Source organism: Leptodactylus fuscus, chromosome 1 (assembly GCF_031893055.1).
Source record: "Leptodactylus fuscus isolate aLepFus1 chromosome 1, aLepFus1.hap2, whole genome shotgun sequence".
NCBI classification, from domain to species: Eukaryota; Metazoa; Chordata; class Amphibia; order Anura; family Leptodactylidae; genus Leptodactylus; species Leptodactylus fuscus.
In genome coordinates this window covers 225,827,100-225,843,032 of record NC_134265.1, presented here as the reverse complement: position 1 = coordinate 225,843,032, position 15,933 = coordinate 225,827,100, and the positions used below count along the sequence as shown (strand labels likewise).

Sequence of the window (15,933 nt, the reverse complement as noted above, 5' to 3'; positions counted from 1 at the left end):
CTCTGCTGGGGCGAGCTTTTCTCAAGCTTTCTCGACCAATTGACCATGCCTGGAATGTGGACTGCCGACAGGGCTGGAACATAACGAGCCACCCAAAAAAAGTCAGAGGCTTTTTGTCTGGCTGCCTGGCTCCTGGTGCCCCAGTGATGGTTTAAAGAGGCACCTGCAGTGGAGTGGTCAATCCTGACTCTGACTAGATTGTCCTTGGAGGAGAGAGGTCCAATGAGACAAGGCTAATATGAAGGATGATCTGGAGGGCGTTCCCAGCTTTGGACTATAGGTCTTGAATAGTCAAGGCATCAAAGTCCGCTCCCCAGCCCTTCTGGCTTCAGTGGAAATCACCTGCCAAAGGAGGTAAAGAAAGGATTTCCCCTAAGACGCTCTCATCGAACCCAGATAGAATAAGATTGCCGAGGCTGGACAGAGACTTGTCCCAGCAAGTCAGAATCATAAATTGTAGAGGATGTGAGTGGAAATGAGCAAAAGGGATGGTCTCGAAAGCTGAGACCATTGTGCACAGAAACTCCATGCAGAACCGAAGAGTGCACGGGAACTTCATTCAAAGGTAGAGGATCAGGATCTTGGACTTCGGGAAGAGGATCTTGACCTGGTGAGTGTCAAAGATCAAGCCCAAGAATTTGATGTGCTGAGAAGGCACAAGACACCATTTTTCCTCACTGATGAGCCTGACAAAGGAAGTCCAAGGTGATCTGCAAGCTGGTCTGATCACTTGGAGACACACTGGTCTGGTAAAGGAATGAGAATATCCAACTTCCTAGTGGAATGCAGGGGACAGTGAGGCTGAAGCCACTGTTCCTTCAAGATATGGTCAAACTCCCCATGTATGGGGGAAGGGCGGCAGCTGTGACATAAGAAGATGTCGGTTCTGGGTCTTCTGACTACACGGATGGATAAGGGAAGTCGCCCAGTTAGAGGGAAGATCCACTGGAGAGGGGACGGGAGGGTCCTGAACTGACTTAGGCGGAAGGCAAGGAGAGAAGATGGGCTCAGCCTGGCCGCATGGCAACTTTTTATTACAGAGGGTGAACCTATAAAATGTGGCAGCACCACAACGCAATGGGGTGGGTTGTCTCTTCACAGGAGGACATGGAGGAGGGGGGGGGGGGGGGGCAAAGAAAATAGGGGTATACCCAGGAGGTTAACCTACTAGACCACTGAAAGAATTTCTGATCGCCAACTGCTGTAGAGAGTCTTCACAGAGAGGGTTCCCCAGGTGCTGTATTTAGGAGGACTGAAAATCCCTGAGGAGCTTGCAGGAGCTACTGGTGAAGCAGGAAAAATAGGAAAAGAAGTTTCCCAGGTGAACAGTATAGGGAAACAAAGAGAGACCTCTTTGGATTGCCTACTGACCAATGGGAAGTGCTAAGAGGGGTTTGAAGGTCAGGGAAACCAAGGGGGAAGATGAGCCAAGTTGTGGCCTAGTCCCTTGCTGAGACCAGGGATCAAAGTAGAAGCTGGGGCTGGCGGACCTTGGCACAGATGCCACCTGTGATCTATGGAAGGCCAAAGGAGGCCTTAAATAAAAAAATAAAAAAATAAAAAAAATTGCCAGGGATGCAAGACAGAAAGACCTTAGTTACTGCAAACACTAGGCTAAAATTGGCTATCATAGTGTCTGTAGAGAGGGTAGAGCCTAGCAGTGAAGCAACATCTTTTGTTATTCCTAGTGTTAGCCTCCCAGAGGCCAGATCTATACCCATGGCATATGTCCCCCAATGAAATAAGTGAGAAAAATCTACTATCCAACCACTATTTCTTACATTCGATTTGTGGTCTCTAGCTCAAACTATACTGATACTCCAACATCTAGTTTCAGTAACTGTTCAATTCAATATAAGAAATAAAATAATGGAAAATTACCATGGGTTTCTCCCTACTGTCTGCAAGTTTCCTCCTTTTGTGGATGTGCTTGCTGGAATTAATCTCAACTTCACTGAAAATGTTTGAGGTGTCTTCCAGCAGAACAATGGGAACTTGGTTTGAAGTGTTTGGTCCTATAAAACATGACGTATATATTAGAACACAATCTGGCAGCATGATAACTCAGTGGTTGGCACTGCAGCGCTGGAGTCCTAGGTTCGCATCTGACCAAGAACAACATCTGCAAGAATGTTTGTATGCTCTCCCCATGTTTGCATGGGTTTCCGCTCACACTTCAAAGACATACTGATAGGGAATTTATATTGTGAGCCCTATAGCAAGTTATTGGACGTCTGTAAAGCACTGTGGAATATTAGTAAACTACAGAAGCAAAATAAATAATAACTAGAAGTCTTATCACTCATGCAGGTATCTTAAGGTATGTTCTCACAGCGTTTTTTTGCTGGCAGTTTTAGAGGTGGAACGTGCCTTAATAAAAAATGCTCCCCAAATTCTCCCTTTCATATTTTTTCCTCCAGTTTTTGCAAAACTCTTGCAAAAAAAATATGCTAGTAGTTTTTTTTTTTTTTTTCTACCTTCCATTCTTTTCCATGGACTTTGCAAAGCAGAATCCACCTAAAGATAAGTGCTGACACTTTTTTTCCCTATAGCTGATCACTAGAGGAAAATATCTTCTACTGAATCCCAGTGAAATCAATGGAAAGGAATTGAGAATTTTTAAGGCAGTTTTTGAAGAAGATTCTGCCTAAAAAAAAAAAAAATCCATCTGAAACCCCCCCAGTATATACTGTATAACCTACCCTTAGAATTCATAATTTGTAGAATTTTTTTTATATAGTGACCTCAGTCAATGCTGTGCAACACTGAGCTCAAGTGGTCAAAATGTTAAATGAGTGAGGCTACTTTCACACGGCCAAGTCTACATGTGAGTGAAAAATTACATGGCCTGTACATTATACCACGAGAAGGACTTCTAGCATTATAGTTATGTATGATACTAGCAGTTTCTCCTTCCCAGCGATATACTGTCCCATACATTATTCACTACAGAGCAGTATGTTGCTGGGAGGCAGAGACTGATAGAATCATGCATAACTATAATGCTAGGAGCCCATCTCCCGGCATAATGAACAAGGTGGGAAATCCAGCACCAGCACTGACCGAGTCTTATGTCTAAGGCTTAGTAGTGTGAAAGCAGCCTAAGTCTATAAACGCCACCCTGTGACCTCTTTAATATGTACACAAACCTGAGAACATCTTTTAACCTGACAATGATCACAAGTCAGACAATGGAGACACATCCCCTTTAAAGGGAGCTACATAGAACACGCACCTTGGAAGAGGGAAGGCTGAATAGCACTGATGTACTGGAAGACGCTTTTGAAGAATATGAGCAGGGTGGAATAAACAACCTGATTCTTATATTTTGCATGAGCCTCATTGTCAAAGTTGCTAATATATCGACAGAGTTCTTTGACGCGATGAAAAAGGTCACTAAAAGTCCTATATAGAAAAAAAAAATGATTCCACAATAACCTACCAGCATCTCATATGTACACAGTCTTCAATTATAGTAAAGAAATAAGGGGAGAATATGAGAGAATGCAGAAAAGTCTAAGTTTTTATGAATCAAGAAATAATACTAGAACTCAGATGATTGGTAGAAATCCCAACCTGGTTCCCTTGTCCATCTGCCATTCACATCGCATGCCAACCACAGACAGGATTTTAAAAAGACGATCCCAAGGGTCCAGTATTTGTGAAGATTTTTCTGTCAGACCCTCAATAATGTATTTCTGTGAGCTTCGCTTCGTGGGCGATAGTACATCAGCTGCATCTTGTGTACCTGAGTATGAAGACAGTTATCAATAGTTCATTTACCCCGCAAGTATTCTAAAGTAAACATCACAAGAAATAAATGTAAACTGGAAATATAAAAGATTATCAAATGCATATCAAAGTAATCACACACAAAAAAAAAATTTGTTCAGTCATGTGTAGTCCTTCATACCTTGATGCTGGGCATCTGTCTGAGGTGATCGTGTCACATAGTTGATATAAAATTCAGCAGCTTTGTTCAGGTATTTGTACAAGAGGCTTGAGGGTAAGCGGACATCCAGGTTGTTAATAATAAGGGGTAGAACATCACACACTGAAAAAAAAAACAAAAAAAAAAAAAACCACTTAAAAATTAGCATAAAAAGGTATAAAATTTAAGATATGATATTAAAATTGTATTTTTAATAGTAATAGTATGAGGCTCTGTGAGGGAGAGAACCTATGTCAATGTTCCACTGATACAGGAATAGATTGTGAAAAACAATTAAATACAGAAAGGAATACATTCAATTTCAGGTATTTGATGTATTAGTTACTGCACTTACCAAACAATTTTCTGAAACAGTTTACAGGAGATTCCTGATCTTCCAGATTCTCAGCATCCAACAAAGTTTCACCTAGGCTAACCTGTCATACAAAATACAACTGATTTAGAGAAGAACCTGGAATTTGAAGGCCCACAGCAACATCAAAAATGCCCCTTCTATACCCGTTACTCTGGGTTCACACCAGTGCCTGGACTCAGTTCTCAGGTTTCCGTATTCTGCATGCAGAAGACGGAAACCTGTCATGCCGAGTCCGGCCGTGAGCGCCGATGAGCGTTATATGCTCTCCGCAGCGAAAACCGGTTTTTAAAACCGGACACAGAGTACTGCATGTCCGACTCTGTGTCTGGTTTAAAAAAAAAACGGTTTCGCCACAGAGAGCATAAAACGCTCACCGGTGCACACGGCCGGACACTTTTCAAACCCATTCAAATGAATGGGTTTGAAAGATGCCGGCAGGTTTCCGTCTCCTGCCCTGTTTTGTGCAGGAAATGGAAACTTGCAGAACAGAGTCCCAGGCGCAGATGTGAACGAGCCCTTAACAGTAAATTGTATTAAGGCAACACAAGTGCTTGTTTTGTGCGGCAACAATCAGGTGGACAGTAATGTCTTATCAGTTCTTTCCTACAAAAGGTGATCCAAAACATAATCTGCAAGATGACAGGAGTGATGTACAGCTCTCTGGACCTCTGGTGATCTGTGTGCCAGCTGAACTAGACATTTGTGAGTAATCATTAAAGGCAATTTTTATTTTTGGCCTATCCTTAGGATAGTCCCTATAAATCTGAGTGGTGTGGCAGGATTACAGTCAACCCGCACATGGATTAGCTGTTTGGGCGGTATGTCCAGTTGTTAAATACCACGAGTTACTATATTCATGTCATTAGAACACATTAACTATATACATATGTTAACATAACACTTCTATCTTGGTGTACAGAGGCGTGTCATGGGCATAAACTATATTGAAGGCACAATATTGGTACAAATGACTGGCAGGCACATGTGGGAGGGCAATGGTGGTTGCTGATCACACTTATGTGATGGTTCACACTTATGGACAAAGTACATTTGAATACACAAAGGGCTGTGTGGAGTCTCTGATCTCCAAACTATAACTATGAAAGCCTAACAATGGACAGCTGATACATCTATTGCTCATCTATTTTCCCTGATTCAACTTTTCATGAAGACTTAAAAAAAAAAAAAAAAAAAAAAACTTAAAAATGGAAATTTATTGAAGAAGAAACCAAGAGTAGAAATCGCATCAAATTATTATAATTTTTTTTTATTTTTTTACATCGGTCCCCATACTATACAGAGCAGGTAACTGAAGCAGTTAGCTCTGTTACTGCAGCTCATATTGACATCAATGCAAGCAGAGTTGCAGTACCCGCAAAATGTAACTGATGTTAAGTCTCACAAATTTCTTCAACTAATCGGAATTCAACCAATTCAACATGGTTTTGTCAAAAAATGTGTAAATAATCCTAATACAAATCTCCTTACCCCATGTTGCACTACAGTTTCAGGAAAACGTCTCAACAAAAGAAGAAGCATCTCTGCCCGTTCCAGAGTATTAAAACATTGTTCTGTAGCTTTCAGCAACATTTCACACTGAACACGGCCAGGAAGAGCCTCAAACAGGCCTGGAAAATATAACACACAAAGTAAGACAACTGTGACATGGATTAGCGTATGGTTCAATGCTAATATAGCAGGGAAAAACCTCAGGGCCTTGAGAAGACGGCTCACTGTTGCCACATCAAATGGACAAGTCCCACAACCTTGCCTTGGACAAAACATTCAGGGAAGAAAACAAAAATGAAAGTAACCACTCAGATGCTGTGGTCGCGTTTGAGGGGTTTCTGGGTTTTTCCAAGACTTCTATAGAGTTGGAGTCAACAGTTGAGACCCTCATTTGGTTAAAAAGGGTGCCATGTTCAGATGATCATGGTGCCTCTTCACTGAATACCAAAGTGACTGAGCTGCTGCTTGTACTAAGTGACCTATGAATAACATGCCAAGAAGACAGGAAAGAGGCCACAAAGCTCTTGAGGGAAGAAGCAAGAATACCAGTTGTTTCCAATGACTGACACTTTGAATCCCTGCTGTGCAAAACAGCAAAGATTCTTTAGTTATGGGGCATCAGTTCATCTTTGGCAAGAACCACCTTTAAAGAACCAAAATATATCACACATTTAGATTTTCAAAGAGGTTAAACATACTTACTGTTGTAGTTTAGTTTGGATAAGTCAGTAGAACACATGACTACGTAACATACAGTGGCACATTTTATCAATAAACCAGGAAATAAAAGACAATGAGAAAGGGGAACAATGGAGAATCTTCTAAGTGCTTAAGTGAAACAGCATGATGAAAAGATGCAAGGAGCAGCAGTAGGGGAGGCAGTTCAGTGTACAAAAGATGGAACCGGCTAATTTAGCAAGTATGGAAGGAAAATATGTAAATTTATAGAAACATTGTTACACAATAGGGCAGATTTATTAAAATAGACTAATAGCATAATTGTAGCACTCGCAGCGCAGCTTTTATTTTGTATTCTACCCTGAAAAATGAAAGTTGTATTGTGATTAGTTGCTATTAGACCATTTTAATAAATCTACCCCAACATTCTAGCTCCATTACACTGCATACATACCTTTAAATGTACAGCAATTACTCCTCATCTATGTGGTGAAGACCCAGGCCTATACAGAGTTTTCACTGATGCTCACCTCTTGGACTATGTAACCAGATAGTGAATGCATGTAATCTTTAAAACATGGTAACTCACCAAAGTATCTATCTATATGCCAGGTCTTTCCTTACCTCGTAAAAATTGTGTTTGTTTATCCTGTAAATCATTTCGAAGAGCAGCCGTAATAACACTTATTTCCCTCCAAACCACAGGCTGGTCTGAAAAGTTCACAAACCTTTATTACAAAAAAAAAAAAAAAAAAAAGTAAAGTGTAACTTAAAAATCAGATTCTTTAAGAAAGTACTTTATTTATTAGCTACTTGAACAGAAAAAGAATTTATGCTTAAAATCAATTAAAAACATAGAAAATCATACACAAGTGGGAGACACAGTGAGAAGAGCACAAAGAGTATTCATGATTCACACATATACCATAGAGGGGTCAGAGTAGGCTAAAGTGTGTACTGTTATAATTCACCAAATATATATAAGTATGCACAATAATTTAAAGATTGTAGTCCAAAATGTAAGCTACAATAATGAAAGTCCAAAAAATAAGAAGAAAATTAAAATTAAAAAAAAATACAAAATTATTACATTATCCACAAAGTGGAGCATTTTACTTAAAAGGATCCTATCACTAAAACTCATTTTCTGCTTAACACGCAGGAATAGCCTTAAGAAAGGCTAGTCTTCTCCTACCTTTAGATGTCTTCTCCGCGCCGCTGTTCAGAATATAATCTGGTTTTCGTCGGTATGCAAATGAGTTCTCTTGCAGCACAGGGGGAAGACCGCAGCACTCAAACAGCACTGGGGACGTCCCCAATGCTGCAAGAGAACTCTCCAGCGCCGCCTCCATCTTCTTCAGGAACAGGTCTTCTTCCCGTCTTCTTTCGGCAGAGGCTTCAAACTTCTAGGCCTCAGGCAGCCGACTGCGCATACCTGCCGGTCACAAATCTATAAAAATATTTTTCCTGTACAGTAAACGCCGTAGCTGGAAAAAAAAGTTGTCTAACTGCCCCTTCCCTGAGACTGGGTCCCCCCACCCACTTGGAATTCAGTCTGTCTATAGCCAGGCTGAATATAGGGTATCTGCAGTGCTCCTGTTCCGTCAGGAAGGGGTTAATAGGAGCACTCCAGATACCCTATATTCAGCCTGGCTATAGTCAGACTGAATTTCAAATGGAGGGACTCCCACTCAGAGACCCGACGTACGTTTCACACCCTTCGTCAGGGGGCTGCGTGTATTTGGAGAGTTTGAGTAGATCTTTATGTACCGTGTTTCCCCAAAAATAAGACAGTGTCTTATATTAAATTTTGATCCTAAAGATATGCTATGTCTTATTTTCAGTGGATGTCTTATTTTATTTTTGTGTGCTGCTGCTACCACGGCGCTACGCTGAGATGTGCTTGCTGCGCAAAGACTGTATGAAGAAAAACATTGCAGCCAGATGAACACTGTGTGCGGTGCTCCGTGTGCACAGGAAAGCTGGCTGCTGCCACTGCTGTGATACCATACGTTGAAACCACTGTTCCTGCTCCTGTGGGATAGTTGATCCCCTCCACATACAATGCTTAGTGTATGCACAGTGGGCATCTCCCAGCTCATCCTACAGCAGCAGGAACAGTGGATACAACGTATCAAAGCGGCGTCAGCAGCCTGCATACCTTTGTACACGGAACATCGTGCACAGTGTTCAGCTGGCTGCAGTGTTTTTCTTCATACAATCTTTGCACAGAAAGATTATTATTATTGGGGGATGTCTTACTTTTGGGGGATGCCTTATATTAGGCAATTCAACAAAACCTCTGCCATGTCTTACTTTCAGGGGATGACTTATTTTTGGGGAAACAGGGTATGTAGGCAGATTTAAATGTGGCTAGGGTTTCATTTGCTATTTGCACATGCCATTCTTGCACTATATCTATTGATTCATTTATGAAGCTAGATACATCTTAAGTAAAATGCTCCACTTTGTCGATAATGTATTCTGACCTATGTATTTATATATTTTTTGCACTTGCATTATTGTAGCTTACATTTTTGACCTACAATCTTTAAATTATTGTGCATACTTATATATATTTGGTGAATTATAACAGTACACACTTTAGCCACACTCTGACCCCTCTATGGTATATGTGTGAATAATGATTACTCTTTGCGCTCTTCTCACTGTGACTCCCACTTATGTAGGGTTTTCTATGTTTTTAATTGATTTTAAACAAAAAATTATTTTTCTGCTCAAGTAGCTAATAAAGTATATTTTTTTACAGCTTACATTTTTGTGGACATTATTCATTATCTTACTAGCCTTGATACTAGCTAGGTATATCAATGTGCTTTGAAGTATCTGTTGGCCATTAACTCTAGTGTTGAGTATTTGTAGGTTTATTATTATCTAATTTATTTTAGATAATTTTCTTATCTATTTAAGAAAGTACATCTCAAAGAAATAAAATATATCTAAATATTTCACATAGGATATTGTTCATTATTAAAGAGGTTATACAACGGAAAAAAGATATATCCCGTGAAGGTAAATATGCTTTGTAGCATAATCCCTTTAAAGGGAACCTGCCAGCACCAACAACGTTATTAGATCAGCCACAGTGCTCAGGGCCATGAGCACTGCGCTATACTTTGTTTGTAGAATGTCTGCTTAATTTTGAGGAAATTCTACTCCTAGCAAATGAGCTAAGAATGGATCAGGGGCATGTTTTGGCCGAGCTGAGCATCAAAGCAACATCTTTTGGGGAAGCTCCGATTAAGTCATTGTCACTGGGAGAAGTATTGAGTGAGAGGAAGATCTTGTTGTGATGCGCAGCCACCCCAGAACACCCTTCCCCCCCGTTGCACCCTTAGCTCAGGAATAAAAATCAGCTTTTTGTGAATAGCAAGCAGCCATATTACAAACAAATTCTAGCTCTGTGCTCATGGCTTTGCACTCCAGAAAGTACTGGGGCAAGTTTAATAACGTTTTTGGGGTTGACAGATTTCCTAAGACCCCTTAACAGTCTCCTTTGAATAAAAAAAAAAAAAACTCCTGAAAACTTAAATTTTTTTAATTGCAAATATACTTGCCACATAACTCAGTGGTGCCAGAACATAGGGAACCCCACTCAAATGACACCATTTAATGGAGAAACCTGTCACGGCTCTGGGAACAGATGCTGCCCCTGGATCCGTGGCAGATTCCATCATGAATCTGCCTGGATCTTGCCGTGGATTCTGCGGCTCAGAAGTCCCTGCTGATTAGGCTCATTCATCTATTCATGGGCCTAATCAGCACGTTCCACAGCCCAGTGATGAAGCTAGACTATCAGGAACGCCCTTCTGACAGTGAAGAGAGATCGGTGGCCAACTACACGAGCGTACTGCGCCTGCAAACGAACTGAGCACACCACTATGGCCGCTCCTACCCGTAGTGGTATTGGGCATGCCCGCAATTTTAGTTTGAACAGCATGACATCAGAGGCCAGTGCCCGGCCCAATTTCTGGGAAGGAGGAGAAAAGATGGAGCACAAGCATCAAAGAGGCAGTTTACAAGGCATGACACAAGGGGTTCTCAGAGCACTGGGAGAATGCCCCTGGTGCTCATTTGGATAAGAAAAAGCGTTTTTAGAAGGTGAAGAAGAAAAGAAGGAAAGGTAGGAGTAGAAGTGCCTTTTTACAGGCTATTCCAACGTGTGTTTAGGTAAATATGACTTTTGGCAATGATAGATTCCCTTTAAAATATCTCTGTAGTTGAAAAGTTCTGTAACATGGTTTAAGTACATAGCTCATTATCTCTCTATCTTCTATTTGATTGTATACAAAATTATTTGCCGCCTAACCTTTTTAGATAAGAGATGCACTTTAATACCCTATAGAACAAAACAATGTCACTACAAGTAAAAATCACTTCATAGTGTTCAGTCATAATAGCTAAAGTAATCTAGCTGTGAAGGGGTCAAACATTAAAGAAATGCATATACAAGAATGTTGAGGCTGTGCTCTTACCTGTATTATTGTGTGATTTTTGACAGCAGTATAAAATGCAGCCTAAGATCCATTAACCTGATGTTGGGGACATTAAAGTGTCCTCATAAGAGTATGTTGCAGAGTTCCAAATTAGATAATTAATTAACTCTAACACTGATCTGTTCAGTGTCACATCAATAATCCTCTTAAAGGGAACAACCTAATAACTAAGTAGAGTGAAACCTCTTTGAAATAAAAACGGCATTAAAAAGGGGTCCCTAATGAAGGCTGCCAATATAAATCTATGTTGGGTCTAAATCTGTCCCTGAAATCTGTCTGTGTAACAAGGTAGATGATTCAAAGAGGCTGTCTTTTGGAGAGGTTTCATTTCACTGTATATCCAGGCCTAACATATGCTTTGATGAGAATTACTTACATATCGTACAACAGTCTTCCAGCTGAAGCCGTACGTTCTGCATTTCTTTCAATATTGTACATCTCATACTAAAATTAAGAAAACAAAGGGAAATAAGTTTGATATGTATTTGGCATCTGGACAAAACTAAGATCCACACAATGATCCATAGTTTGCAGTTGACTGTGTGCCACAAGCTAAAACGTTGCTCAGTAATGAAGGATCCACTACTTTATTACACAAAGCACATCCCACATGAGGGCAGGAAGTGAGAATTTAAAAAGGTTATTCAGGTGCTGCTATTAGTTTGTAAAAAGACCCCACCGTTTGTTTCTTACCTTGGAAATCGATATGCAAATCAGCTTGATCACGCACGATGGGCGTTCTGTGCACTCCTTAGCGTCATAGTTTCTGGACGCCCACCGCTTTTCCTTGTACCTCCAAGCCCCCCTCCTCCTGCTTCTTCACCACCTCCATCGTCGGCGGTTTCTATTGAAATAATGTGCGTGCGCAGTAGCGCTACTGAGCATGCTCCAGCTCGTAATTTTCTCTACAGGAAAATGGCGCTAGAGCGCTACTGTGCACACACGTTATTTCAAAAGAAACCGCGCAACAATGGAGGCGGTGAAGAAGCAGGAGGAGGGGGGCTTGGAGGCACAAGAAAGAGCGGTGGGCGTCCAGAAGCTATGACGCTAAGGGGTGCATGGAACCGTGCATGATCAAGCTCATTTGCATATCGATTTCCGAGGTAATAAACAAAAATTGTGGGGTCTTTTTACAAACTAATAGCAGCACCTGAATAGCTTTTCTCAAGGCTATTGAGGCATATCTTTAGCTCATAACACGTAAATCTGGTGATAGAGCCCTTTTAATAGAAACTGCTGCACTACCGCTGACAGCCCACTCCCCTCTCCCCCACATTGACTGCTGCATACACATTCATTCATGGGCTAAGGCTCCATGAAAATATGATCACTTTATATACTTGTGTGAGGCTACCGGCTGACACATGACGACAATAACACGTGATCATAGCCCACTATTTACTAGGAAAACAAATGAGGCCCCTCCCGTCGCACACATAGTATCTAGGATGCTCCACTACAGGACATCTTCGTATAAAGCAGCCACACTGAGAAGACCCTCAGGGGATTGGCACACCTGGATATTAAAGTCCTGCGGATATAGGGTGCGGGCGGTGATCAGCCATGCCCGAGCTGCACAGGTGTCCTCCTTTACCAGCTCCCGCGCCCTCCGCACAAGAAACTCACAGTCCCCAAGCCCCGCCATGTTCGCCAGCTGCGGAGTCTATTAGAATCGTCATTCATGGGCGCCACTACGCGCATGCGCTCTGACTAGAGCCCTCTGCGACGAAAGCAGTTATCACTATGGCAGCCAGGTCTACTATCATGAAAACGCGCCCACTCCAAAGGCCGTATAAGGACGTGAACTTGTGATAGTTGTAGTGAATAAAATACGGTGGCCACTATGGCCAGCACAGGGCGGGTTAAGGGTTGCACACAGAAAGGTATAATCAACCTCTGCTTCAACCTTGTAGCACTAAACATGTCGAGGCTTCTGGGGTGGTAGCTGTAACACAAAGCTAACCGAGACAGTGCCACCTAGTGGATCCACGCTGCACCTTATTTTATTAATTGGCCAGCCTAATTTATTATTATTATTATTATTATTATTTTTTATTTAAATATAATAAAAACAAACATACTCATCTGTCCCCCAGCGCAGTCCATTCCTTTTGCCTGGCTGTCTTCTTTTTCTGGAAGTGTTCTCCAGCTGTGACGTCCAGCGTAATCTGCAGCCTAGGGTGCATTCACACTATGTATACGGCAGCTTATTCTGAACATAAAACACGTTCAGAATAAGCGGCGTATAAGGGTGCATGCACACTACGTAACGCCGGGCGTGTATGAGAGCCGTACACGCCGGCGTTACAGCAGGGCTGCCGAACACTTCCCATTCACTTCAATGGGAGCGCTCGTAACAGCGGTGTTTACGAGCGCTCCCATTGAAGTGAATGGGAAGTGTTCGGCAGCCCTGCTGTAACGCCTGCGTGTACGGCTCTCATACACGCCCGGCGTTACGTAGTGTGCATGCACCCTAAAGCAGTTACATTCATTTCTATGGGCGCTCCCCATAGAAATGAATGGGCTGCTTTTTTCACTACGAGCAGTCCCATTGAAGTGAATGGGAAGTGGGCTCGGCAACTACAAAAAAAGTCAGTACTTCTTTGTATAGGAAAAAAGTAGCGGGGAATTCGATTGTTAGAGCGGACAGTTTCCACCCTTTACATACCATCAAAAGTGTACCCATAGGAGAACTTATAAGAACAAAGAGAGCGTGTAGTGAGAAGTCTAAATTTTTGGAACTTGAAAGCAACACCCTATCGCGACTCCAATACAGAAAATATCCTAATTGGATGCTTAGACGTGCCAGTAGTAAGGTGGAAAGGAGGGATAGGAAAGATCTACTTGAAATAAAAAAAGGTAAACCATAATGGAGATGATGGTAATTATAACAACAAAAGGGTTGTATTTTCAACTCCCTATAGTCCCCAATTTAGGGAAATTAGGAAAATAATAATGAAAAATTTACCAATATTAGAGACGGATGCGATCTCAAAAGAGATCCTAAAAAATGGAGTCCAATGTATTCCTAGAAAGGCTAAAACCCTGGGTAATATTTTATCTCCTAGCTGTCTTTCATCTAGAGATGATGTTTTTCCTTCTGAAAAAGTGGGCTTCTTTAAATGTAAATCTCAGAAATGTAATGTATGTAAGTTTACAAGTGATTGTGCCATCATCTCTAGTTATGCTTCCCCTTTCTCACATAAAATTGAAACCTATATGGACTGTAATAGTGAATATGTGATTTACTGCATAAAATGCACTTCGTGCAATGTTGACCATATAGGATGTACAACAAGAGATCTAAAAAACCGAATAGGAGAACATGTTAGGGATGGTGGCAAAGATATTAATGACGGCATGTCGGGGGCATCCAGGCATTTTGCTGTTCACCATCAGGGCAAGGTACACACGCTGCGGTTTTATGGAGTAGAAAAAATACACAAACCGCTTAGAGGTGGTAATATGAAAGCTTTATTACTGAAGAGGGAAGCATGGCATATTCATCAATTCAATAGTAGAGTCCCTTATGGGATGAATATTAAATCAGATTTATCATACATATACTAAATATATGCCATCCCTTCCTTTTTGATAGGCAGTTTCATATATCATCATTAAGAGGTTTTTTCCATACTTACCGTAATAATATCCAGCACGCATTTTATGGTAGTATATTTTTCTATTGTGTTCACTGTCCTTTGGTAAACTTTCCGACTGCTCTTTCTCCTATGACAAGGATATTTCATATAACTGAGCTAGAGGGCGCTCCTGTAGTTATCTCTATGTCTGATACCTTATAAGGCCAGATAGGTACCATGTGGTACGGGAGGTGATGTGTGCCATGGCCCATTGATAAAAAGTAATGTATACAGAGAGGCGGGGTCTTTTTGTTAGACGGAGCCTCTCTTTAATCATGTGATCCCTTCTATATCACATGATCGGTTGTATCATGTGATCGGATAACTGTGACCTTTGGATAATATACCTATGCCGATACAAATATAGAACATCAGAGCAAGAGGTAAAATAAGATTTTTGTATTTCAACTGTGATAACTTCATAATGGTGTATTCCTTTTTCTGAATTAGATTAGCATCATTATTTTTGTGATCATTATGCAATCTAAGTGGGTATTCTTTTCTTCTCACTAAAGTTTCTAAGAACATTTACTTATAGCAAGTGAGTACTATAAATTTAATATATACTTGGTTTTTGGAATATTTGGATAACTTTATTTGTATTGTTGAGGGCAACCAATCGCCGATATGCAAAAGGTATTTTGTAGGCGATAGTAGAGGTTAAATGTCATTAAGCCTCAGGTGATACTTATGCACCGGATATTAGGTAGCATATAAATGTGTGCCTAGTAAGGAGAGCTGATACACTATGACTAAGAGGTCTATTTACCTCGAAACGCGTTAGCGGTTTTTTATTCCACTCTATATGTTTTCTTTCTATCACTTTGTTTGTGCTATGTAAACTGTTTTTTTACAAGATGAATTAAAGAAACGAGTTTTAAAGATTGGAGTGTTGCGGACCATTACCCCCCCTTTTTTCTCTACTCTTCGCATGAATGGGAAGTGCCCGCGTGTACGGCTCGGCATGACCTTTTATTTATTAATCCTCCCAGCCGTTTTTGAATTGGCCCTCTTTTATTGATATGCTGATTAGCCACCACGGAGCATCGGAAGTGTCTGTGATTGTCTCTGAGCACTGCTTGTGTGATATGTGTAAACAGGGGGAGGTAAGAGCAGGGAAGGCTGATAATGATGATGATGACTCATCAGCCTTCCCTGCTCTCACCTCCCCCTGTTTAATTCAGCTAAAGGAAAATAAAACAACCATTCTGACTGACTCTCGGAAACATAAAACCTCAAATATTGCTCCATCACCTGGTTGAAGCGTTTAGTCTGGCCATT

General features: G+C 41.1%; 1 protein-coding gene across 2 annotated transcripts in view; it reads right to left on the bottom strand.

Moving 5' to 3' along the window:
- INTS10 (integrator complex subunit 10) overlaps positions 1-12,682 on the bottom strand; it is a 28,577-nt gene extending 15,895 nt beyond the window's left edge. For both annotated transcript variants that reach the window (XM_075283727.1, XM_075283728.1), the window contains exons 1-9: positions 12,528-12,682; positions 11,388-11,455; positions 7,119-7,222; positions 5,796-5,935; positions 4,287-4,368; positions 3,914-4,054; positions 3,577-3,748; positions 3,236-3,405; positions 1,882-2,015 (exon numbers count right to left, since the gene is read on the bottom strand). In XM_075283727.1, coding sequence (XP_075139828.1) covers positions 1,882-2,015; positions 3,236-3,405; positions 3,577-3,748; positions 3,914-4,054; positions 4,287-4,368; positions 5,796-5,935; positions 7,119-7,222; positions 11,388-11,455; positions 12,528-12,656 — 1,140 coding nt within the window. In that variant the 5' untranslated portion in view covers positions 12,657-12,682. The remainder of the gene's footprint in view (positions 1-1,881; positions 2,016-3,235; positions 3,406-3,576; positions 3,749-3,913; positions 4,055-4,286; positions 4,369-5,795; positions 5,936-7,118; positions 7,223-11,387; positions 11,456-12,527) is intronic.
- Between the last annotated feature and the right edge of the window lie 3,251 nt (positions 12,683-15,933).